At 51.1% G+C, this 24,722-nt stretch overlaps 9 protein-coding genes across 9 annotated transcripts; 5 read left to right on the top strand and 4 right to left on the bottom strand.

The window, feature by feature from the left end:
- Positions 1-257: 257 nt before the first annotated feature.
- Positions 258-2,321, bottom strand: BU24DRAFT_275347 (fatty acid desaturas-like protein). The gene is made up of 2 exons (XM_033522635.1): positions 2,012-2,321; positions 258-1,953 (listed from the first exon to the last, which is right to left on the bottom strand). The coding sequence occupies exons 1-2, from the start codon at positions 2,212-2,214 to the stop codon at positions 450-452; spliced, it is 1,707 nt and encodes a 568-aa protein (XP_033380694.1). The 5' UTR covers positions 2,215-2,321; the 3' UTR covers positions 258-449.
- Positions 2,310-2,848, top strand: BU24DRAFT_275299 (uncharacterized protein). The gene has a single exon (XM_033522632.1). It carries the CDS (start codon positions 2,405-2,407, stop codon positions 2,729-2,731), a length of 327 nt encoding a protein of 108 aa, XP_033380695.1. The 5' UTR covers positions 2,310-2,404; the 3' UTR covers positions 2,732-2,848.
- On the top strand, positions 2,829-5,138 carry BU24DRAFT_275345 (uncharacterized protein). Its single transcript, XM_033522634.1, has one exon. The coding sequence runs from the start codon at positions 2,965-2,967 to the stop codon at positions 4,723-4,725; it is 1,761 nt and encodes a 586-aa protein (XP_033380696.1). The 5' UTR covers positions 2,829-2,964; the 3' UTR covers positions 4,726-5,138.
- Positions 5,139-7,244: 2,106 nt separating this feature from the next.
- BU24DRAFT_352894 (uncharacterized protein) lies at positions 7,245-10,829 on the top strand (the record flags this gene model as incomplete). The annotated part of the gene is made up of 3 exons (XM_033523755.1): positions 7,245-7,717; positions 7,805-8,109; positions 8,209-10,829. The coding sequence occupies 3 exons, from the start codon at positions 7,245-7,247 to the stop codon at positions 10,827-10,829; spliced, it is 3,399 nt and encodes a 1,132-aa protein (XP_033380697.1).
- An 862-nt stretch (positions 10,830-11,691) lies between these two features.
- Positions 11,692-12,423, bottom strand: BU24DRAFT_412853 (uncharacterized protein; the record flags this gene model as incomplete). The annotated part of the gene is made up of 1 exon (XM_033526130.1): positions 11,692-12,423. One exon carries the CDS (start codon positions 12,421-12,423, stop codon positions 11,692-11,694), a length of 732 nt encoding a protein of 243 aa, XP_033380698.1.
- Positions 12,424-16,652: 4,229 nt separating this feature from the next.
- On the bottom strand, positions 16,653-17,223 carry BU24DRAFT_275390 (uncharacterized protein). The gene has a single exon (XM_033522637.1). It carries the CDS (start codon positions 17,141-17,143, stop codon positions 16,814-16,816), a length of 330 nt encoding a protein of 109 aa, XP_033380699.1. The 5' UTR covers positions 17,144-17,223; the 3' UTR covers positions 16,653-16,813.
- Positions 17,185-17,936, bottom strand: BU24DRAFT_275375 (uncharacterized protein). The gene has a single exon (XM_033522636.1). The coding sequence runs from the start codon at positions 17,732-17,734 to the stop codon at positions 17,303-17,305; it is 432 nt and encodes a 143-aa protein (XP_033380700.1). The 5' UTR covers positions 17,735-17,936; the 3' UTR covers positions 17,185-17,302.
- Positions 17,937-19,333: 1,397 nt separating this feature from the next.
- Positions 19,334-21,362, top strand: BU24DRAFT_453767 (uncharacterized protein). Its single transcript, XM_033531283.1, has one exon. It carries the CDS (start codon positions 19,766-19,768, stop codon positions 21,050-21,052), a length of 1,287 nt encoding a protein of 428 aa, XP_033380701.1. The 5' UTR covers positions 19,334-19,765; the 3' UTR covers positions 21,053-21,362.
- Positions 21,363-22,136: 774 nt separating this feature from the next.
- On the top strand, positions 22,137-24,713 carry BU24DRAFT_376102 (MFS general substrate transporter). The gene is made up of 7 exons (XM_033524610.1): positions 22,137-22,530; positions 22,644-22,780; positions 22,921-23,006; positions 23,090-23,623; positions 23,740-24,117; positions 24,210-24,390; positions 24,552-24,713. Exons 1-7 carry the CDS (start codon positions 22,336-22,338, stop codon positions 24,601-24,603), a joined length of 1,563 nt encoding a protein of 520 aa, XP_033380702.1. The 5' UTR covers positions 22,137-22,335; the 3' UTR covers positions 24,604-24,713.
- Positions 24,714-24,722: the final 9 nt, after the last annotated feature.

The raw sequence follows: 24,722 nt of genomic DNA on the forward strand, positions 1-24,722 counted from the left end.
CCAGCGATGTTTTGATTGCACTTGAATCTCCGCAGGCGGCATACCATGCACCGTGGTCTTCCTAGCGCATATTCATTTGCTTGATGCATCACATACAGCATCCTATCATTTAGGGCAAATCACTTGCGGCTGTCTCTCAGCAGTGGCTTGTGGCGTTCACGTTCATGAGACAGCACGTGCTTACTTGTCGTGTAGCACAAGATCATGTTTCCATAGTTCCCAGCCACAGCTAGTGGTGCTGATGCTGGTGCTGATGCTGGTGCTGATGAAACATACGCTTGCCTTCAGCACCAGGCGCAAAGAAGGAAGTGACTTAATAGTTCCTTTTGCCGCTGGTATACATACAGGCAATCAGAAAGTTACACATTAGAAATATGACATAGCTGATACTGTAGAACAGCTGAGGCAGCTGAGCTGATCGACCTGCATGCATTGTCCGCGACCACCGATCAATGAACCCCGAAATCTCCGTCTGCCATAGTCCGCTGGCACTCCGCGAGTATAGCGGCCTGGCGAGTTACGTCTGTCAATTTTCCAATGACAGTCTTGTTGCCATCAATGAAACCGAACAGCGCATATGGGATGTCTACCTCATTACAGAACTCTTGAACGAGCTTCTGTGTGCGTCGTAGGTTGTGACGTGGAATCCGGGGGAAGAGATGATGGATCGCTTGGAACTGAAGTCCACCATGGAAGAAGTCGAGCCACTGTGGGCAGTCTACGTCCATGGTCGTGCGAAGCATCTTCTGGGGGAAAGATTCGGCGGTGCCGAGATCAGCAGTGCTCATAGCGAAATGGCTCAATGTAATCTGAACATGCAACGGCGTCGTAACCACATGGCTGATCAAGACGAAAAAGAACTTGTTCCACCCTCCAGGTATCGTCTTGTAGACCAAGCCATATCCGTACCAGGTCCAGAAAAACACCAATCCCGCCATTTCAAAGTAGCGGTGCCACCACGCCGGTCCCTTACGCGGGCCTTGGCCAGTAAGCAGATATAGCCAGCTCAGTCGGTAGAGATTGAAACGGCCCAAGCACATGATGAAGTAAAATAAAGTATCCTGATATCGCAACATGAATTTTGCAAATGCGTCGTATTCCATCACTCTTTCGTAATAGGTAGAGAAGAGGTTCTCGAAAAATCTATGCGTAATGGCGAAGAAAGGCATGTGTTCAATATCTGGGTCGTGTTCTGGTGAATTCGTAACGAGATGGTGGACGTTATGGTTGTACTTCCACCAGCAGACACTCAGACCACCGATGTAGCTGGCCACAACCATGCCAATCGTAGTGTCGGTCTGAAAGTCGTGAGTAATACCCATATGGCCAGCATCATGGACAGTGAAGGATAGCTGATGCCACAGTGTGCCTAGGAAGAAAGCGCTTGACAGGTACCAGCCTGACTTGAGGAGAAAAGCGAACATGCCAATATAAAATGCGTAACGAATGCACTCGATGCCATAAGACGAATAACGACACTGGTAAAGACCTTCTGCCTGAATTCTGTCTTCTAGTTCGCGGTATTTCTGGATGATGTTTGCTTGGGTTTTGGGATCCAGAGATGGATATTTGGATTTGTCGAGGTCGATCTCTTGTTGAGTCCGCGCATCTAGGACCGACATCTTCGGTACACGTTTGAGGTCGTCCAGCTCAACCGAGGACACAGAGGACGCGGACGGTGATCGAGGGATGTCGCCATTGGTACGCTTTCGAATCGAGGAAGAGGTTCGATCCGCCGGTTCGAATATTGGGCTTGGGCCAGCGGACGTCCCTGAGCTCCCGGTATCATTGTCGGATAATGACTCAATGTATTCTTCCTCGCTGATATTTTCAAGTTCCTCCGCAGTCCTGAATTTTCCTCCTTGTAAAGGGGGAAGGAAATTGATCCATGCGCCTTCGATGCGTCCGATTTGATAGCGATTGGTGAGCTCGAGGGTTTGCTGAGAGTGGAATCTATGGAATTGATGTTAGATTACATTCAACGTAGACAATTTCAGGGCAGGAGGCATACCTTTGGACTTCGTCGGTGGCATCCCGACCTATCATGTGTTGAATGGCTTTATCACCGCCTGGATGATAAGGCAGCCATGAGTCGACCTTCAAGACCTTATTGTCCACTATGACGATTGAGCGCCCACTGGCTATGAGTCCCTCGATCTCCCGCCTGCTGAGCACCCTATTCTTGCGTTGTGCCTGTTTCTCCATGGCAGACATGTTGTGATGTGAGGGCTGGGTCGAATTGACCAACGAGTGAATAGGCGGAGATCACCGGTAAATTCCCTCCTGGTCGTTACTGGATAATGCTCAAACTCATAGAATCTGGCGAGAATACAGTGCCAGTATCAGTCCGCAAAATTTAATATAAACAATGCTGTGAGTGTGAGTGAGAGAGAGGTGCAACAAGATGGACAAAGTCGGTGTCGAGGTAAATGGGAATATGTTCGTGGAGAGAGCTTGGACAATTCGAAACATGGGACGAGGGGGAACATTCCATTGGCCAAACGTTCAAGTGGCGGTTGCGTTGCGTTGCCTCCCCCTGCATCTGTGCGCTCTTCTCCTTTCCTTTTTGGGGTCCTGGGCCGTGGGGCTGGACTGGATTGCTCTGGTGGGGTTCTTGGAAAGTTCTACGATAAACACATTAATGCCACCTGGAATTTGTTCATTCTCTCATGACTTAGCAACATCTAAAATTATTGTTGGATCCCAAGATTGGTTACCTAACCAAATCTAATTCTCTTTCGTGGTCAACTAAACAGATCCGGAGTGGGAAAACGTCCATTACATACTCAGGGAACGATCGGCCGAGAATCACATGTGTCATCGATTAGATCAGTCTGCAGCTCCATAACAGCTTCGATCGAACCACCATCACCATACAGGCCAAGTACGTGGAGTACTAAACCAAACAGCCAGCAAAAGCCACCCTAGGATTTCAAGAAAGCATAATTTTGTTACCCAAGAATCATGGCCAAAGACATCAAGAAGCTCGCGGAGGAATGGCTGGAGCTAGACAAAGACAAAGAGACCACAGACGAGATATACAAACTACTGGTGCAAGGCAACAACGATGAGCTGGAGAGACGTCTTCGCACACGGATTGCATTCGGTACCGCGGGGCTGCGTGGACCCATGCAGGCTGGCTTCGCATGCATGAATTCATTAACCGTCATCCAGGCATCCCAGGGACTGGCCGCGTATCTACTGGAGACCGAGGAGAACGTCAAGAGCCGCGGTATCGTCATTGGCCGCGATGCACGACACAATTCCGAGAAATTCGCCAAACTGGCTGCCGCAGCTTTCGTCACCAAAGGCATCAAGGTTTGGTGGTATGAGACGCCGGTTCACACCCCGCTTGTCCCCTTTGGTGTCGGAGAGCTCAGTGCTGCGGGAGGTATTATGATTACAGCAAGCCATAATCCGGCACGGGACAATGGTTACAAAGTGTACTGGTCGAACGGATGTCAAATCATTCCTCCCCATGATACTGGAATCGCAAATGCCATCCAACAGAACCTCAAGCCCATTAGCTGGGATACGTCCATCGTAGATGAAGGCCACCTGTTGGTCGAAGGTGCCTTAGGCCTGGTCCGCGATAACTATTTCCTTGCCGTCCGCAGAGCCGCGAGGCCAGAGCATGTTAACGTACCGGAGCCGGAATCCAGCTTCAAATTCGTATACACACCAATGCACGGAGTCGGACTACTGCCCATGGCTCTAGCAATGGCGGAGCTAGGCCTTGCCGACCGAATGATAGTTGTAGAAGAACAAGCAAAACCAGACCCAGACTTCCCCACCGTCAAGTTCCCCAATCCAGAGGAGAAAGGCGCACTGGACCTCGCGATTAAGACGGCAGATGCAAACTCAGTCGCCCTCATAATCGCCAGCGACCCAGACGCAGACCGATTGGCAGCTGCCGAGAAAGTCTCCGGAAAGTGGCACATCCTGACCGGAAACCAACTGGGCATCCTACTAGCATCGTACCTCTTCGAACGCTACCCGACCTCAAAGCCTCGAGACAAACTCGCCATGCTAGCATCAACCGTGAGCTCCCAAATGCTGCACGCCCTCGCCAAAAAGGAAGGCTTCCACTTCACCGAGACCCTCACCGGCTTCAAATGGCTCGGCAACATCGCACTCGACCTCGAATCCCAAGGCTACGACGTGGACTTCGCCTTCGAAGAAGCCCTGGGCTACATGATCCCATCCGTCGTACACGACAAAGACTCCATCTCCGCCGCCGCAGTCTTCCTGACCGCCGTCTCTCACTGGGCAACCCAGTCCCTGACCCCATACACCAAACTCCAACAACTATACTCCCACATCGGATACTTCGAAGACGCAAACACTTACCTCATCTCCCCCTCCCCCGCCACCACCGCAACCGTCTTCGCAGACATACGCGCCCTCGCACACCCCAACCCACACCCCACGACCATCGGCGCCCGCACCATCACCCGCTGGAGAGACCTCACCACGGGATACGACTCGAAGTCCGTGGACCACGTGCCGGACCTGCCCATCGACCCCACGGCCCAGATGATCACGTGCGAGCTTGAGGGCGCGCGGTTCACGGTCAGGGGATCGGGCACAGAGCCGAAGATTAAGTTTTACATCGAGTGTGTGGCGGGGAGTGGGGAGGAGGCGAAGAAGGGAGCGGAGGGGATTCTGGGGGATTTGCTGAGGGAGTGGTTTGTGGTTGAGAGGTATGGGCTGGTGTTGGCGTAGGGGGTGATGGGAGGTGTTGTTGCTGTGAGATATGTGCGTAGATCAGGGCTGGAGAAGATAGGAAGTCAATATCCAGTGGATACACAAATTCTCATAAACGACCAAATACTTCAACCCAAAAGAGGCATGACACTTTCTAAGTCGATATATAAAAGTTTATATACAGTGTATGCGGAGTATAGAAGAGAGAGAAATACTAACGTAACATCACGTTTCTTAGCAAGAGTTAAAGTTGATCAACAAAGACCGATGACATTGATAGCACTAATAAAGTATCCCAAGGATGCGATGCAAATGTTTGGATAGGTGATGTTATAGGGAATTTGGTCAACACCTGGGGATGTGACGGGATGGTCGGGGATGTTGATGGTTACCTACCTTTGCTCTTGTTGGTGGCCTAACGGGAAGTAAGTACGGAGTACTCGGTAGAAATTTAATGATTGGTTGATCATGATCTAGAGATACGATGGCACTTAGGGGCAATCAATGTGTAGGTCGCTGATGTCGGAACGTATTTCAAGTGGTTGGGTCCGTATCGAGATCGGGAAAAGTCCTCGAGTGCATATGATGTTCCCACAATATCATGGCAGAACTTACGCCCAAGTAAGAAGCAGCGGCTATGATTGTTGCACAGCCTGTGACAGATGTGCGATTCCGAATAAGAAACGCTGATCCCACCACAGACGACCCTTGTCTGGCCGGGCTGGATGCGGTGCATCAGGCCCATTTCTGGGTCGCAGATGTAACTTGCATCTCTCGTGTATCGTGAGATGATGGGATGAATGAATCAGGATGGAGCATCATTGCTTAGCGTGCATGGAGCTGCTTATTGCTGTACCGGATGTGCAGCGAGCAGCAAGGGGGTGCAGAAAGGGCGCGTCTCGGATTTTATCGATTTGGGTGCCTGGAAGGTCGAGGATGTACGGCTAATCGTCTGAGATGGACAATGATGGAAGAACATGGACAGATAGTGCGCGTGTTGCTGCTCAATGGCAATACCTGACTGGTACGGGAACTGCTCATCTGAGATCGGAGTGGGGCTGTGGGGTGGTTGATATAATAATTCCGCTTCTGTATAACCTGTTCGTAGAGCATCGAAATGCGAGCTGTCACTTTTTACAGCGAAAGATTGTCTGCTGAGCATGCTGTAACAATCCGATTATCCGCCGTGTAGGGGTGCATCAAGCCAATAAACGCCACGGAAGAGGGTGGCGAGCCACTGACAGGGCAATTGACGTGGTTCTGTTGTATTCATACTGGACTGGACTGGTTCTTCCTTGTTGCTGTGTAATGTTGTACTCGCCAACGGTGGGCCGGTGCACATGCGGAGGTGGAGGTGGTAGATGGCGATTGCATGCTCAGGCTCGTAAGGAATAGGAATTGGGCTGCATGTGCGGGATATATCATTGATTCATGTTACACGGGCAGATATTGTCAAGTCTCGATTCAGAGGGAGTGATGGTGTGTCGGCCAATAATAAGAAAAAAAGAACAGGGCGGATAGGAAGGTCGTTTTGATAGGATGTTTCAAGTCACGTTCCGCTGTTGCCTTACGAATAGCTGATGTTTACGGAGTGCACCACCAGAGATGTGCGTTGTAATTTCTTGAATCAGGATCATCGGCAATATCTCGTAATTCTTGATGCATGGCTGGCCTGAGGAAGAAACGAACCACGGGATGAAGATGATGATGACTGAAGATGGTGAGATGAAGGTGAAGGTGAAGGTGAACCTAATTAAGTGAATTGCTTTTTGGTGAACCACCCCTGCCCCCCTGTAGCTTCCCCACAGCAAAGAGTCACCAAGGGCAGCCAATCGGGAGGCTGCCCAGCGTGCCGGTAGTAGTTACCTTAGTGACCTGAACCATCACCGTCTGCCAGTCCAAGTCCAATGTCTCATGTCTCATGTCTATCTTTTTCTTTTGCTGCATGTCTACGCTTCTGCATCAGTGCATCTCTTCCCCCATGTCCCATGTCATGAAATAACAACAAGAAGAGTCACATCCATCCCCATCACATCCGTCACACCGGATCGCGTGCTTATCCTTTTCGTATCTATCCTTATCGGAGGCATCTGCTTTTCCCCCCATCCCTCCCTCCTGTTCCTCATCCTCTCACCCTTCCCCTCCCCTCCCATCCCATCCCATCATCTCTCCCTCGTACACGACGCCCTCTTCGCGTCCCTCAATACACCCTCACCTACACAACCCCTTCCATATACTTCCCGCCTGAGACATAGCCCGCCTGCCGATTCGTTCACCGTTTACCGTACATACATTCAATACATATTATATACATACACACACACATACCTATATAAGCGCCAGCATTCCCCTGCGACCTTCTCTTCTGCTTCCTCTTTTTTTTTCCTCAATCGCCAACAAATATCAGTATGCGCCCTCCCCCACCAGATCACATTCTTCATTTACTAACACAACCTTCCTAGAGGTTCAGTAGGTCTCCCACTATGGCTCAATTGTAGATCACCTTCAACCTCTATGGGATGGCCGACCAGGCGCCCATGGCGGCCGCCCGCGCTCAGGCAACTACCGCCGCTCACAACTCACCCCTCGCTCCTTCCCGTCCAAGAACCCTCACATCGACATATACCCTCCCTAATGGCCCTTGTACACATCGCGATCTCGCCTTCGGTTCGTGCGGGTGTAATCAATTCTGGGACGTAAGCAACGCCGACGTCCATGTTGGTAGCACCGGGCAGGGCGCGAGCAATGAGCGCTCTACATATTGCGTATGCGGCCATCATGCTTGCTTCCATCTACAGACCCCGCGCATAGATGATGCTCTTGATACCCATATGGCAGAGGCGCAGAACCTGAACTCAATAGAACGTGATGGACCAAATTATATCATGCGACCTTCGTCGCAGACTGACCATGTCCAACAAGGCATGCTCAATCACATGGTGGGACCGTTGATACAATCAGCGGACCCCCTTCATACCAGAGATGAACAACCCACCGCTCCTCCACTTGAGTCAAGCTCATGTGTAGTGCGGAGGGATACCTCTGAGGCTAATTCATTCATTGCTACAGAATCGCGTGTCTCGGCACAAGAGCTCAGTGTATCTGGCTTGCCTCGAGTACCTTCCGTCTGTCTTCTGTCACACGAGAGACGGGAACGTCACGCACGAGCTAATAATATAGGTAGGCTGGTGAGCGATGACACTTCCCAGGCGCGTCGAGATTTCGCTGGTCTCGGCCTCTCGTTGTCAAATCTGGGGAATGAACAGCACGCTACCGATCTACACCTTTCTACCTTGCCCACTCTGCCCATGCCGGCGCCAGTGGTCTTGAATGCCCCAGAATCTATCGACGAACCAGAGATCTCCCCTTCGACTAGAGCCAATTCCGTCCTTGACCCAAACAGTCCCCCAGGAGCTTTGGATCACGTTGTGGAATTCAATCGCACATTTGGCCGACATGCTATTGATCCGCCCGTTGCAAGCACATCCAACCAGGCTCCAGGCTCTACCGGTAACCCTACAGGCCATCCCACAGGTCGGCCAAATCCGTGGCCCCTACTCCCGTCTATAGATGTTGGCGGAGATACGATCCCCGACACATATAATCCAGACGAATTCATTCAGAGTGCCACGGAAGTGGCAACGCCCAGTGCCGCAAATACACCCGACTTGGGAATCGCCGACCAAGCCGTTCACGAGGGAAAGAGGTTCGTGGAAACCTTAGCAAAGCTGATGCCAAACACAGAGCAGAGGAACGTCGCGGATCTTAAACAGGATAACTCGGCGTCCGTCCAGGTCGCGACCAAATTTCCCTCCAATTCCCCGATCCATGCGCAACTACAACATGCTCTCAGGACAGGGTCCCCTCAGACTCTACAAAAGATAGCGGCATATCTCGCGCCGTTGCACAACCTTTTGAACTCGATGCCCAATGTCGCGAACGCAATGAGAGATTTGACCAATCGCCTGGACTATCTGGAAAATAACTCCTTCAATCATGTGCAGCCTGATGACTTCCACACTACGATGGATCTGTACGATGGGAGGCTTCTTGAACTCGAACATCGCATGGACGATCATGACAAGATGCATCAAACCATCGATACCGAGCAGGGAAGCGGATCATTTCCGCGTCGCAACATCACCTCAGTCACGGAGTCTTTCGGATCAAACAATTCGTTCTGTTCGACTACGTCTTCGGCCATGATTCTTGCTGCCATGGATCGCAAGGGAATGGAGAGCGAACTCGGCGAGATCAAGGAACGTCTAGACATCCTGGAAGCGGCCGCCCAGCCCACTATGAGCAACTCGTGGGAGGTCGAAGTCGTATTGCTCCCTTGGGGAACTGAACTCCATGGTATCTGGTTTCCCGCGGATGAGCCAATGCATGATCCTACCAAGGCAATCACCCAGAATTCCGAAGAGTGGACGCAGGCGATCGCTTCAGTGCACGGCCAGCGCGTAGACAACTCCCAAAGCATGGTCGATCCAAGCACGACCACGAGCGACGGGCAAGTCATCCCATCAAATTTCCCAAGCAGTCAGGAGTCAAATGCTTGGGATGCTCAGGCTATCACCGAGTGGGCAACAGGTCCCGCTGACGAGTGGCTATTCCCTAAGGCCTGCGGGAGCAATAATCTGGTCTACAAAAGGCTTCAAAGTCGAGGCTTCATCAAGAACGTGACGCTCACGAGTTCAAACTCCAAGGACATCCAAGCTGCACTCACAACAGCTTTCCGCGACTTGGTTGAGCTTCTGGAGTACGACGGCCAAGACAACTCGATCGTAAGTTTGCATCCAGGCCTGCTGGCGACCTTCATTCCACTTCGAAAGGTCGTGAAATCATCCAGGCTTGAATTTCTCGCGCCGTCAGAGATGTCCACGTCTGCATTATGGTCAACGCAATTTCTTGCCGCCGGGGTCATGATGCGCGTTTCTGGTGGAAAGAAGAGGCTGTACGTTACACAACGAGAGGCGTACATGCAGCATAGCGATTATGAGGAGGTTTCATGGACCTGGCAACAGCTACGACAACTTCCTCGGCACCAGCCAGACATGGACTCACAGATGGAGGGAAATGATGAGCACTGCCAGCCACGCGTTGAGGAGGCAGACGCGAAGGAAGCCTGCTGGGCTTACGTCGAAGCATACGACGCTCCTCCTCCCAGCGTAAACGAATCCTTCAGCAGCCACCAATCGGCCCCGATGGAATTGTCGATGCGGCCTGCCGGCAGGGAATGGCGAAGGTCCATCACCCCTACCTCAATTCTGAAGGTCCGCCAGCAGCAGCCGCTGTCTCCTTCCAGTGGACGGTATCTCACCCGGCCGATGCAAGCTCGGCCTCGTACGGCATCTACCTCTGTCCTTGAAAGGAATCTCTCTGGCATACAGAAAAGACGTCTCAATTCGTCCCCCGTCAAGCAACATTCGGCGCCGCAATCAGTCTGGCGCACTCCTAGCGTTTCTACTTTACGACCGAAACGCAGGCGAATCCTTCGCTCCTCATCATCACCATCTGGGCAGGTTGCAGGGTTGGGCGGCACTGAAGATATCTTGGAGAAAGACAAACCTCGTCCGTCACGTGAACTACCATCGCCATTGTCGTCATCCCATCCCGCACTTCCAAGGACTAGTTCTGATATAACGAGCCGGAGCCAACGCTCTGTGGCTATAGTGGGAAGGACTACACCATTTGCGTATGCCACGCCATATTCGGGTCCAGTAAGTGGTGGCCGGCCAAAATTTGGCGGTTTCGACGACCATCCTGGTGATACGGAACCTGATGATGATGATTACGACGGCAATGACGACGACGACAGCGGCGAGGATGACATCAGTTGGGATGGCGTCGATGACGACGGTCACAGCGACATCGCAGCAACCTCGACTTCTGGATCAGACCTACACACTCGCGGGCTCAACGACCCTGCCAGCTTTTCCAGTGACGAGAGTGGTTTCGGGAGTGAGAGCAACCAGGAGGACAGCGATGCCGACGCTGTCGATGTCAACATGCGTGCTCCCGAAGGCGATGACGATAACAATGGGTTCGGTGCCCAACGGCAGACAGACGGCGAGGAGGAAGAAGATGTTTTCGATGCTCTTTTGGGCGTACTTGAGCGTTGATTGCGCAGCGCAGCGCAGCGGATGTTGCATTTTACGATTTTAGTTGGATTTTGTCGTTCCGGGATGATAGAACGAACGGCTTCCAGTCTTGCTTGCATCATTCTTGTTGATTAGGGATTTCGTTTCAAGGGAGTATCATACACGGCGAGGAGATTCATTGGATATTGCCTTGGCAAGACTACTAGCTGGCTGTTTATGACTGTTTAGAGGAGGGGTTCTTTCTTCCTTCACACCACGCCTAAGTTACTTACCTCCTTCTGTACTACTACTACTATTCCTCTCCCCATTCTTTCCCCCCTGTATACCCCGGCACCGCTACCTACCTACATATGCGTCTTTCCGAATTTTCTCCATCCTGTCTTGAATCAAGTTTAAATGTTCATAGCGCTTCGTTTTTCCTCATCATTATCATCAATGTCTCTTCTTGCTTGTTTTCCTTCGAAATGTAGTTATCTAGACAAGGCCAGCCGATATATAGTTGGATCAAACAAGGAGGGGGGAACCAGGGAAATGGAATAGATATGAATCACACTTCACTTTAACATGGTTTCTTCTTTGGTGACGATGAGATGACAATGATAGATAGTAGCAAAACATTCTTCTAAACCAAACGGTAGTATCGCGGTTACAAGAACCTTTACGCATCCACTTTCTAACCCAAGAACCTAATGGATGGAAATCCGAGGAAATTCTTTTCTGGCGAGAGAGAAGGACAGAGAGAGACATTCCATTCGTCAAGGCAGGTGAACAAAAAGCTTCCAAGTGCTGGATGGAGATGATCCTCCATCCCGGTATATACCAGCAGCATTGGCAGTTTTCATCTTGTTTGGACGACCCCATTTCGTAAGGTTCCGAACGTTGTTCAATGTGTACACTCCGCAGTCCCAGGTATTCCGTTGCTAGGGGCTAGGGTGGTCGACGAATCGCCACTTAGGGAAATAGCCCAGATTGAACCACGAGCATTTTGGAGAAGAGCTAGAATAAAATAGCTTTGCCTTTTGAGTTTTGGACCTCCAAGATCTTTGCTGGAGTTCATTATTGTGACAGTCTTGGTTGTTATGTCGGCGACAGCCATGGCCCAGTGGATATTGAGGATGTTGAAAATCATCACAAGCTGTGTCGTGTTCACGTCTGTAAGAAATGGAAAGATTGAGAGTAAATATGTCCGTAATTCGGCCCCCTTCTTCTTAGTGTGCAATAGCGCGTATGTGTGCCTTGCATACATGATAGCAATGCCTTTCTGGACAGCATCTTTGGCACATTTCACCTGGATTGCAAAATCCAGGATTCCAATCGTCAACCATCTGCGTCGACATAGGGACAGGAAGTCGTTCATGGTGAGCACTGACGTAGACCCTGAATCTGGATCAGGTACGGCATGGTTGGCGTATCGTCCAGCTCTATCGGATTGCTGGCTATTCCTCCCTTGAAATACTCCAATGACGGGTCGATGGTGCTGGCGTTCACGGTGCCATTCTGCCGACCTATTCGCTGAACTGTTGACGTGCACTCCATCATCGCATTCTGATATGAGAGTAGCCTTATGCGTGAAGCAATTCGCCACTCTCCGGGATCCATTATAACAACTCCTCATAGTAGTGGCCAGGAGCCAGGAAACCCCCCGACTGGGCGATTTGTCAACTTAGGAACCCTGTGCCTTGTCTGTGAGGATGCGGTCTACAAGGCGTTTTCCGAACGCGAGATTGGATGCTGGTCGGATAGACTTTGTTATGTGTTCCTGTAAAGAGGACGATGTGGCATAGCCGCTCAATGGACCTTCCACAGTGGTATGCTGTGTTCCCTTGGCTGCTGCTGCTAGTAGCGGCTGTGACAAGAGAGCTTGTCTGATTATGCCGTGAAAGAACGAAGTATTTATGTGGTATTGGTGAAACCTCAGGCATGGTGTGGTTGAAGTGGAAAGGTGATTGAAAACTGTGATGGAAGAGAGATGATGAGATCTCAAGGAAAGAGCACGAAAACAAGCTGTTTCTAATGGATGTGGCAAGCAGTTTGTTTACCTATCGTCGGAGTTGTAGGCAAGAGCCATGATGTCTTTCGTCGCTGGTACCTACTACTTGAAAAAGGGCAAGAGCAACAAGTGGAACCTATCGATACCTATACATATGCACCTCAGCGGGGGTGACTACAGCTTATTATGCTTTGATCTCTCTAGTTAGGATAAATAAATAAAGAGAGATACAACGTACACTCCCGAAATATCGAATCCATCGCTGCTGATGCATTGAAGGTGGTCTTGTAGTATCAAGTACGATGTACATACTTGACAACTATCACTATAATGATAGATATTAGAATATTATCTGATCACTGCAGTTTCTAACTTTCAACTTGCTACATGTTTCTGTGTAGCAGAAGCGACATCATCGTCTCGAAGCGAATACATCTACAATCATATAAGAAATTCTTTAAATTCTAAAACCCACTAAAAAGAAATCCCATTCTCAACCATCCTCGCCCACTCTCCAGCGCTCTCGCACCCTTTCACCTCCTATTCGAGAAAACACTGACGGCCAACCTTCATAACATCAAACCCCCCCATCCCCACACTCCACTAACACAGTACCAATCAAACACATCTCAATTGAAAAACCACACACCATCACCTCACACAATCCCCCTCTCCTTCAAGACACCTCTATCAAACATATCAGGTACTAACTCCACCACTGCATTCCGTGAACCCCCATAGAAGTCACGCTGAACCAAAGCAATCGAACGATGGTGGTGGCACCTTCATCAATCACACATTGTCAATGCCTTGTCTTTACGGAGATGATGGGAAGCGTGAGAGGATAGTGTTGTGGAGTTGGACGTTTGTGTAGAGGTCGGGGGGGGGGGGTGTGGTGTGATGGATGGAGGTATCGTATGTACATGCTAATGTCTACTACGTGTAGTCAGGATGCTTGGATGTGTTGACATGATTGAGGGGATGGGAGGGGAAGATAGTGGTCACTGAAGTGCTGGGTGTGTGTTATATGACTGTGGAACGTGTGTATGGGCAGTTGGGGATTGGAGGTTACATGACGGTTTAGGTACATGCGGTTCAGGTTATTTCGTCAAGAGTTGTGTGTGGGTGAGTCAGTCATGGGTGAGTTGCGTGAATGCGTGGAAGCAAGATGCGGAAAGGATAGGTTCGTAGGGAATGAATGCATCGAAGGCAACCACAGGTTATCGTCTGGTTCAAGCAGGCTGTGAGCGGTTCGTGATGTTGACTGACTACACAAGATACTTTCGATAGCATTTGTGTGATAGAATCTGTGCGATAGCATCTGTGTGCATGATTTGATGATATCAATAGTTGCCGGTTTCCCGCCCATGTTATACATACCTAGATAATAGATAATAGTATGTTGGTAGATGCACAAGAACATATGTTTGAGTCACCGATACATTGACTTTGAGTAAACTTACGGTACCTACTGATCCGTACCTTAAACCTAAGTACAAGTACAAGTACTTACCGCCTTCTACAGCACTATAGAAAGCTTCTTATCATAACATGGCAATTTAGCACTGCATGCTGCATGTAATTGAGAGACGCAGCCGCTGTTAATATAATATAATCCGTCCAAGAAAGACAAGCCAGGGTGCTCGTCCAGTTCCCAGGATTTGCAACTTCACCTGTTCGGTATCACAAAGTGCTCTATCTATTTCATCGGGTCCGGAGACACTTCCCGCCGTGCGAAATTCCTCCTCGGCGATCCTGTCCCGTGAGCCGATATTCGCAATGGAGAACGTCCCCCCCCTCCCCTCCCTGTTGAGTAAAAAGGGTTCAAGATAGTCGCGAGCGCGGCAATGAATTCCCGTCTATCATGCTGCAGCAGCTGTGTAAAAGGCCCGTAGTCAGAAGGCTATCGCAAGCCCAGGTGGCTGCAGCGAGTGGATGGCGTAGTTCTAGAATTGCAGATGCTCTATCGTGCTGGCGTCCAATAATCATATTGGTAAGAGCTGACCCCGAATGATGCTAAAATAAAGTGCAGCCACAGCTGTAGACGGTTCGTATTCGCTTGGCTGGCTGGCCGTCTAAGAACAATCGGGGCGGGGGAAGACTGAATTTGTCTGTTTGCGCCATAGGGGACCGGCTGCAGTGACTCGTAGATCAGGATGAAAGTGAGTACATGATCAAGCAAGAGGGTGCTTCAGGTTGTTTCCGGTGTCCTAGTAGAGTTTTCCGATCAATTGATGGACGGATGAATCACATGCGTCGTCGCCAACACGCAGCCAGAGCTTGGTTCGATTGCGGGATGGTGGGCATGTGAGTTGCAAGTTGCAAGGGCTCGGGAAAGCGGCGTGGGTCCAAGAAATTTATGCTTAACCCACGCTCAACCTTATCTGGTAACCTTGTTCTCGCAAGCGAGGCCGGCTGATCCACACATTAACCAAGCAATCGTGTCGTATCCATCGTACGATTAAGCAAATGTGTCCCCTTGTTTTCCAGGTGGCGGTACGCCGGCATTCCCGAACTCTTTCGTGGCGTCACATAGCACGAACCTGCCAGGACAGGTGGAGGTAATTTCTCGTACGGGGCCCATGTGTCTATATTCTAATGATGATTTCTCCAAGCAACAATCATGCTTGCACCTACCTGTACGAAAGGGAAGTACGAGAACGTGATATATGATCGAAGGGCGATGACATGCTGACGCGGCCTTCGAGCAATCCGATCTATGAACAACACCAAGACGCCGCCGACGGGGCTGATGTTTGTATAGAGCTTGGCAGTGTTTAGCCAATTGTGATGTTTCTCGGGCTTTTGTCTCGCTGAGGAAAGCTGAGACGCTAGTTAGCCCGTCCTGCATCGAATTTACACCGCACTGTGTGAAGCACGGCTAACTGGAGGTTAAGTGCTAGTACGAGCATGTTGGGTTGAACTCGTGCGCCCCGCCATGTCCGCTATCTCATGGATTCGGATTCACAAGCCTAGGCTCTTGGTGAAAGCATGGCTACTCCACCAATGATTCTCCAACACTTTTCCGCTGCCGGCACCATCAGGAAGGCAGGCCGCCGAGCGCTGCCCAGGCCCTCTCTCTACGGACAGACTGCGGGCGTATGCCGTACGATGTTTCAGGAGCGGAACGAGAGGAACGATAGGAACGATAGGAACAATGAGGCAGTGTGCATTGGGAGGATCGAAGTGCGAGAACGCAAATTCACCATAAACGGTGCACGGCGTGCAACGTATTTGTTGATGCGAAAATAACAAGTACCGTCAGCGTGGGAGCGGAGCCAACCCTGACGGACCTTCAAGTAAGCTTAAAATGCGAATGGCACCAAGCAGCAAGCTTATTGCATCTGCGGGAAGCCGAGACCCTAAACGATTCTCTGGTAATTGGATCCACTACTGGCATTGATTGGCATGGAGCCGAGCGACTTGTCCAAGAGCCAAAAGGCGCGAAGATACTTGGGTAACTAGTTGGCTATTTAGCGAAGTTGCGAGATTCCACGTATGTATGCGATCAACGACTGGATATGCCGCAAGCCGTTGGACGTACGGAGCATTGGGTTGGACTGCGGTCCAGCTCCAGTGACGCCACGAGGGAGAGGCTAGACGAATGGACCATGCCTCCCTTGGGATTTGCCGCTGCTGCCAACGATTTCGTGCTTGGGGGTACAAGAACTTGCTTGAGTGGTATGCAATAATGTCTCTCCGTATATGAGCAATGCGCGAGTGCCCCTTCAGCTTACCTACCTAGTAATACTGTGTGCGGAGTGTGTATGTCAGTCTTTGTCAAATGTGCCAATGCGCGGGCGTCATAGTTATATCGAGAGCCTTGGGGCCAAGTATTGGCATGCAACTGCCTGAATCTCGCGGGAGGGCGGATCTATCTTTACTGTGATATACCGGAGTATTCTTGCTGAACGTCTCCCTATGCGGTGCTTACACCCGCCTCGCATGATTCCACTGCTTGTGGGTGTGGTTGTAGGTAGCTTAACGGGACGAGATGGACACAAATGACATTATTTCATGGCCAGGTCTCTTTTTTCACACACACAATCCCCTTCTGGTGTACCTTTCGGGGATCGGCACGGAACTGTGACACGGTATTGTATACGAAGATGGAAGATGGGCACCAGCGGGCACCAGCAGACACCAGCAGCACGATGGGCGGAAAGACGGCACCGGAGGATAGAGGGATGTGGATTGCCTTGAGAATTGGCGAAGCGGCGAGTAACAAAGCAGGAAGTAAGAAGGCGTTTACCGTACGAGCAGCCTGAGCAGGAAGGAAGACGAGGCAAAGATCCGACAAGGGCCACACCCTCTCCATCCATCCACCCTCCCTGCGCCCACCCATGCAGCGTCCAGGCTTGGAAGGGCATCAAATGACCGGGATTCGTTGGAGAAGGCTTGTCTGATCTTTAGGTTGGAATTAAGTTGGAATTAGAAAAGCTAGCAAAGCTTGGCCCGATCGAGGCGGAGACTTCCAAGAATGCACCAAGCGATGTTGCCTGTATCAAACGATTCCGTCTTTTCCATGATGGACGCCCCATTTTGCAAGATAGTTATGGAGACGATGATGAATGATGAGACACAGGAGGAGAAGAAGAAGCAGCAGTACGGGGTAGTAGTGGGTAGCATCTGGGTCGCTTGCCGCCTCGGAAGGGAGACAAGAGGGCTTATGGATTACTGAAGAGAAAGAGTTGTACGGCAAGGACTTCTCTGGGTACTTTCTCAGAAGGGAAATTGATGGATAATACTCCGTATGTACTCGTACATGGGTGATACCGTTAGTGGAAGTTGTACGGTAAGACGGCGCAGCAGAGAGACAACGATGGGGATAGTGTTCCACGAGACGCCGGGGCGCCAGTACGCGTAGCAGGGGGTGGAAGAAGACTGTGCCTGCAGTGTGTTCTGTTGTGTTTTGGAGAGATTTCAGAGGTGCCATGTATGTGTAATAGTCAATTATATGCGGGAGTGGATATATATGTTGTGTGAGTATGAAGTTCGTATGGAGTACTGGGATGAATTATGTACTCCGTATAGTGTGCGTGAGTGTGTGAGTGAATGTGAGTGTGTGGGTGTGGGTGTGGGTGTGGGTGAAAAGAAGAGTGAGGACATTCAAATAGAGTCTGGGAAGGAAAGAGCGGCGTGCCACTGCTGCCAAAAAGATTGGCGTCGCTAGTAACTAAGTCAGCCAAGTCTTAGGCCCTTAGCCAGTCACTAGCCAATTACTTACTGTCTACCCACTGTCCACTGTGAAGGTACCCAGGCGATCAGCACGAGGGAATTTGTACGGAAGAGGGATTAGGGAACCATTTTCATTCATTTCATTATTCATTCATTCACTCAGTGACAAGCCAGAAGCCAAAGGAAAAAGCCATAGAAGCCCAAGTACCAAATGCCAATGGCGAGAAGCGACTGGGCTGGACTCTTAACCTCTTGACTCTGGACTCTTGTCTCCTTGTCATTGTCTCATTAGTAGTCATTATTCTTATTCTTATTCTTCTTCTTCCTCTGATCTGACTGTTGTTACTACTTTACTTACTACCAAAACTACGGAGTAATTAAGGTATCTGCTAGGTACCTAGTTTGGGTCGTAAACCATTACAAGTAAACGGGCTTTTCCCCCTAACCTTAAACCTTCTTCGTCTTCTTCTTCTTCTTATTTCTCTTTCTTCGCCCCCAGTTTATCTATCTCATCTCCCTTCTCACTCATCTTGTCTCACCCCGTCAGTTGTCAGTGCCTCTCTATCTTATCGGGACTTCCATTCCAACTTTGCCATTTCGCTCCCCACCAACTCCATCTTTCCTAAACTCTCCTCCTCCACACCACACACACACACACCTAATCCATACCTGGTTTGGCTTCCTCTCTCCCTCCCACCAGATTAACCTTACATACATACATACATACATACATACATACATACCTACTCATCCACCATCCACCTCCACTTCCTCTCCTCTTCCTCCTTCTTCCATCCTCAACTTACATTTACGTTGTCACCAACGTTGTCCACAACTGTCTTCCCTCCAAAGCCAGCTGTGAAGCCCCGTGGCACCGCATCTACCACCATATCCTTATTTTGTGTTTCCTCCTTCTCCTCTTCCTCCTCCTCCTCTTCCCACTCCTACCCTTTTTACGCCCTCAGTGTCCTTCCACTACACTGTGCCTCCATAACCCAAGAGGTTCCATAAAGCTACCTACCGCTCTGCGCGCTCCACTCACTCCTGCCACTGCCACGCCCTCATCTCGCTCGTTTCATCCACCACGTCGTTTCGAACTCGTTGGCGCATCCTTCCTCCGCCCTCCTCCGCCCCTCCCTCTTGCCGCTCTGCGCCGCAAACACAAATACACACGCACGACAACTTGTCCTTGGCTGCTACCCGCCTTATATTGCTGCTGCGGGAAGCCTCCCCAACACCGCAAGGCTGCCATCCAACATCCAATCCACTACTACCTGTCATCGGATTCCACTGCATGGGATTCACACTATACCCGTAAGCATATTTCACTTTACCCTTCCTCCCCTGCCTCCCTCAATTCAACACCACCGCTGCTCTCTCTTCTCCTCTCCTGCTTCTGCTACCTTCCATTCATTTTATTTCTATAACATCGTTCATTCAATTGCATTTTTACCTTTGTTCGCAATTGGACCGGGTGATCCCTTCGACACCCGTTGTCTGCACTTTCTATTCTGCCAAAGATCCGCAGTGTTATGGTTCCGATTCATGGTTCCGAGCCAACCGTTGTCGATCTCTTGACCTCCGTTCTCAACACCACGTAACTAACACCGACTTTGCAGCGCCTGGTCGCCCCACCGAAAGTCACGTCACTGAGTTGAAGGCATCGGTACCAACGTCGCCTAGACCTATTGTTAACCACCTCTCTCCCCGCGCAAGGTCCGAGAGGTAACCTAACGAACGAGCGAGAACACAGTAATCGACCAATCCAGATCACCACACTCACTCAAGAATGGAAACATATCATGGGCATGTCCGCACCCCAGCGGACGCAATCATCCTTTTCGAAGCTTGCCGCATCGGTCTACTCCCACGAGTCCAGCGTCGCTTGTCAGAGAAGGAGCGCCAACAAATCAAGTCAGGGTCTGTTTTCGTTTGGGATGAACGCGAAGCTGGTATGAGGAGATGGACAGACGGAAAGTCCTGGAGTGCCAGTCGTGTATCCGGCAGTTTCTTGACATATCGCGAAATGGAGGGAAAGCGAGGAGGTGGAAGTAATGGCTATATCCCAGATAAGAAGCGGCCGAGCGGCAAGTCCCCCGACGGTTCAGCCACTGGAGATTCTGAGGGGGAGGGTCCCGATGGATACCGCTACAAGCCCGACGGGCTCATGAAGCAATCTTTCAGTATCACCACATCGCAGGGACAACACCTCCACCTCATCAGCTATTTCTCCCGCTCCAGCCCAGCAGCCAACAACCTCCAACAACCAACGACAGATCCGCAACTTCGCCATATCCGACCGCCCAAGCAGATGTATCCAGAATCCTCCGTCAACGAGACCGCAACCGTACCCCCAATGACACGTACGCCCATGCCTGGCTCCCCATATCCGCAACCACCACCACAGGCAACAGCTTCTCCCTCACCCTACGCCGCACCTCACCGATCACCACATGCCGTCATGGTGTATCCGCCGACTCCCCCATACGGTTATCAATTATATCCTAGCCCTCTGGCCGTAGGCTACCCCCAGGTCTATTTCGCGCCTCCTGGCTACCCACATCAAGGAATGAATGGATTGGCCCCCCAGCATGCTCCCCATGCATATTTTGCCCAACCACAACCGCATTTCGTACCCAATATCCCCCAACGAAGCCCGCAGCCGCTTGAGCATCTGCAGCAGTCGGCACAGGCGCCCGCGCCACAACCACCACAACCGCCTAGCCATCGCGTGCCTTCAGTGAGCGTCACCCTACCCGAACCAGGACCGCAACTTCCCGCAATCAATGGCGCGATCGCGAAGCCATCCTCCCCTCAACCCTCAGAGAACAAGACCAAGGAGTCGGCTGCCGCAGAAAGCACCGACACAGGTGCTTCTACGAGGAATGTACCTAGCATCAACACTCTGTTGAACGAGACCAGCGCGAATACCCAGAACAACAGCCGTTCCGGAAGTCGTAGCCCCGGTAACAACCAACGTCCACTGCCACCCATGGCGACTGGAATGGCAACCCATTCCAGCGCTACCGCTGTTTCGGAGAACGCGATCAATAAGCTCAACTCAACCTTCCGTTGAAATGTTTACTGGATTTGCAAATCCACAGTTCTACATATTTTTGCGTATGACTTTTCCTTTATCTATTTTGCATCAATTGGCCGTGGTTGGCCCAGGGGTGGCATTTTGAACTTTAGCGAGCTTCATGCATATCTCAATGGCGTTTGTATTTTTCTGTTTCCATAATGACATGGCGACGATGGGAACTGGTTATAGCACGACGTATAAAAAGGGTTGCTCAAGGCGTATATATGGGCAGTTGTACTCGCAACGGACGTCGTTGTCGAGAACTGTAATTCTGATATTAACAAACTCCATTGTTGAAGTCGATCATACTTTCTATTTATTTCATGACAAGTGAGCCTGTGAATTTTGTGATGGTTTGTGGTGTAGCATGAAGAAGCGTGTCATTTGATTACAGTTTAAGCTTATCTGTACTCTTGCCGTATGCGGATCTATGCACCAAGGTTGGTTAAGTCGCGATTGCCTCAACACAGCCTAGCGCCTCCGACCTCATCAACGTCCAACGAACCACATCTCATCCACATCCAGGACCATGCACCTCTCACCTAAGTAAGGTAGGTAGTTAAATCACTACAAGCATTACATGGCAGCGGTACAGATTGCTTCTCACAGCTTCTGTATCAGGGAATCAACCTTGCTCATCATCACCTTCCCCTACCCCTCCCCTTCGAGATAAAAAGTAACAGCTGATCCGGGACCGACCCCTCACCCAGTCGGCGAATAAAACACACGAAATGCTTATTAGCTGATCGGCAGTACTCTGTATATGGTGGCCGTCCCACTTGCATGTAACTCTTGCGTTGTTAGCGCCGGTAAGTGATGCGGTCATTGTGCGACTTGACGGCCTTGCCTTCTCGTGAGAGGTAGTGTCGCGCATGATAGTTGGGTATCTTGCGAGTTGGTAGGTTGCAAGGGGATCTGAGTACGTAAGTACCTAGTCAACTGGGGATCCGTTTGTTTGAGGGATTGAGGTAGCATTGAATGTTGTATGGATGTATGGGCGGGGAGAGGGGGAGGTCGTTGTGTCGCATAGCATGGATGGACACCGCGTGGGTGGAACCTTGATAACACTACCTACCTACTCCGTACCTACACTTATATCCATCCATCCATCTTATCGCTCGGTGATGTAATTGCTCACAGGCAGTGAGTGCGTGAGTGAGCAACATTGTCTTCCTTTTTTTCCCATAGTGACGCACCACCTCGTCCCCATCTCCGCAACAAGGCTGTCCCTCTACCAGCACCCGCTCACCGTCGCCGTTCCAGCTATCAAGCAAACAATGCCACCCTCCGACCTCGAAAAGAGCGGCGACCTCGAGGAGGGCCACACGAGCACGAACCTAGTGTCGCAAGAGCTTCTCAAGCACTCGCACGATGCGGACGCAGCGTTGAAAGCACTGGAGGGCCAGTCCATCGTGTTGACGCCTGCGGAGAACAAGAGGTTGCTGCGGAAGATTGATTTGCATTTGATGCCGGTCTGTGGCTTTTTCCCTCTCTCCCTCTATATCCACTTTCGGTGACGGGCAAGGAAAAGGAAGAAAAAGAGAGAGATTGAGTCTGGATGCTGATGATTGAGCTTTCGGGGTAGATCATGTGCATTGTATACGGCCTCAACTACCTCGACAAAACGACGCTGAGCTACGCCAGCATCATGGGTCTCAAGTTACCGCCCTCGTCCGACAAACTGCACAGCGGCATTTCAATCAATGGGTCGCAGTATAGCTGGTCAGTACAATTATTCACTCTTCCCCACCCTGTCCTATCCTATCCTCCTACCCATCCAGATGTAGAAGGAAATGTGCGGGTTTTATAGTGTGAATATCTGGCTGAAACTCTCTCCCGGGCGGTTTTTGGTTGCTGTGAAGGCTCAGCTCCATGTTTTATTTCGGGTACTTGTTCTGGGAGTATCCTACCAATCGATTGCTGCAGCGATTGCCGCTTGGAAAGTACTGTACGTACATCCTCTATTTCCCAATCTCCCCCATTCAATCCAGTTCCCACGGAGATCTGATTCTAACGACAACGAAAAAAAAGCGGCCTTCAACATCATAATGTGGGGCACCGTGCTCGCGTGCTTCGCAGCCGTCGACAACTACGGCGGCGCCATCGCCATCCGCCTCTTCCTCGGCATCTTCGAAGCCGCCGTGACGCCCGGGTTCGCGCTCTTCACATCCCAGTGGTACACGCGGCGGGAGCAGGGTACCCGCACGGGCATCTGGTTCTCGTTCAACGGGTTTGCGCAGATCTTTGGCGGGGTGCTGGCGTACGGGATTGCGGTCGGGTGCCGGAGGACGGGCACGCTGCTCGAGCCGTGGAAGATTGTGTTTTTGGCGACGGGGTTGTTGACGGCGGGCGTGGGAGCCGTGTTTCTGTGGGCGGTGCCGGATAGCCAGATCAATTGTCGGTGGTTGACGAAGGAGGAGAGGATTCTGGCGATCGAGAGGATTAGGATTAATGGCCAGGGAGTCGGGAATAAGCATTTCAAAGGGTATCAGATGAGGGAGGCGTTGCTGGATCCGATGTGTTGGGCTTTCTTCTTCTATGCCCTCATTGCGAGCATTCCGAATGGTGAGTGAGATCTCGAAGCTCTCCTATCATCCTTTTGGCCGGAACAGTTTGTTGTGTCGACCCCGTCCGAGAAAGAGAAACAGGAAAAGAGCGTTGACAGAAAACAACAACAACAGGAGGCATATCCAACTTCTTCTCCCAGCTCATCGTCGGCTTCGGCTACACGCCCGAGCAATCCCTCCTATACGGCACTCCCGGCGGCGCCGTCGAGATCGTCGCCCTCATCCTCTGCGCCTGGTACGGCGACCGCATCGGCCGGCGCATCCTCGTCTCCATGGCGGGCCTCGCGCTCGCCCTCCTGGGAATGATCCTCATCGTCGCATTGCCGCTCAGCAACAACAGCGGCCGTCTCGCGGGATACTACTTCACGCAGGCGAGTCCGACGCCGTTCGTCGCGCTGCTGAGTCTCATTAGCAGTAACGTGGCCGGGTATACGAAAAAGACGACCGTCGCGGCCATGTATCTTATCGGGTACTGTACGGGGAACATCATCGGTACGTCGAAGCCCCCTACCCCCCTTTCCCTTCCCCCTTCCCCTTCATCATCGACCATCTTTATCAAACTAATGACTGACGCACACGATCAGGCCCACAGACCTTCCGCCCAGAGCACGCGCCCCGCTACGTCCCCGCGGAAATCACAATCATCGTCTGCTGGGCCGTCGCGCTCGGCATCCTGGCCTTCGTCCACGTCTACTACGCGCGGCAGAACGCGTCCAAGGCGGCTGTCCGCGGCGGGGCGGGTTACGTCCGCCTTGAGAATCAGGAGTGAGTGAAATTTCCCGTGTGTCTATGCGTATATATCTCTTGCTCTGTTTTTGTTTGTTTGACTCGCTTCTGATGTATTTCTTTGCTTCGTTTGAGAATTTCTTGTTGGGAGAGGATGGGTTTGAAGAGATGGGAAAAGGGGCTGACGAGATTCTGTGTAGGTGGCTTGATTTGACTGACCGGGAGAATCCCGAGTTCGTGTATACGCTTTAGAAAAGAGAGGGGGCGTGGTTGAATCGATGGAGTGGTCGAGCGTTTGAAGAAGAGCGTTTGAAGAAGAGCGTTTGAAGAAGAGCGTTTGAAGAAGAGCGTTTGAAGAAGAGCGTTTGAAG

Source organism: Aaosphaeria arxii, assembly GCF_010015735.1.
Source record: "Aaosphaeria arxii CBS 175.79 unplaced genomic scaffold BU24scaffold_8, whole genome shotgun sequence".
Classification (NCBI taxonomy): domain Eukaryota; kingdom Fungi; phylum Ascomycota; class Dothideomycetes; order Pleosporales; genus Aaosphaeria; species Aaosphaeria arxii.

Excerpts from the sequence above, each read along its gene's own strand:
- BU24DRAFT_453767 (XM_033531283.1), top strand. The coding sequence starts at position 19,766 with ATGGAAACATATCATGGGCATGTCCGCACCCCAGCGGACGCAATCATC.
- BU24DRAFT_275375 (XM_033522636.1), bottom strand. The coding sequence starts at position 17,734 with ATGGCACCTCTGAAATCTCTCCAAAACACAACAGAACACACTGCAGGC.
- BU24DRAFT_275347 (XM_033522635.1), bottom strand. The coding sequence starts at position 2,214 with ATGTCTGCCATGGAGAAACAGGCACAACGCAAGAATAGGGTGCTCAGC. Across the intron at positions 1,954-2,011 it reads GCCACCGACGAAGTCCAAAG|ATTCCACTCTCAGCAAACCC; the intron begins GTATGCCTCCTG and ends TCAATTCCATAG.
- BU24DRAFT_275299 (XM_033522632.1), top strand. The coding sequence starts at position 2,405 with ATGGACAAAGTCGGTGTCGAGGTAAATGGGAATATGTTCGTGGAGAGA.
- BU24DRAFT_376102 (XM_033524610.1), top strand. The coding sequence starts at position 22,336 with ATGCCACCCTCCGACCTCGAAAAGAGCGGCGACCTCGAGGAGGGCCAC. Across the intron at positions 22,531-22,643 it reads TTGATTTGCATTTGATGCCG|ATCATGTGCATTGTATACGG; the intron begins GTCTGTGGCTTT and ends CTTTCGGGGTAG. Across the intron at positions 23,624-23,739 it reads CATTGCGAGCATTCCGAATG|GAGGCATATCCAACTTCTTC; the intron begins GTGAGTGAGATC and ends CAACAACAACAG.
- BU24DRAFT_275390 (XM_033522637.1), bottom strand. The coding sequence starts at position 17,143 with ATGGGTGGGCGCAGGGAGGGTGGATGGATGGAGAGGGTGTGGCCCTTG.
- BU24DRAFT_275345 (XM_033522634.1), top strand. The coding sequence starts at position 2,965 with ATGGCCAAAGACATCAAGAAGCTCGCGGAGGAATGGCTGGAGCTAGAC.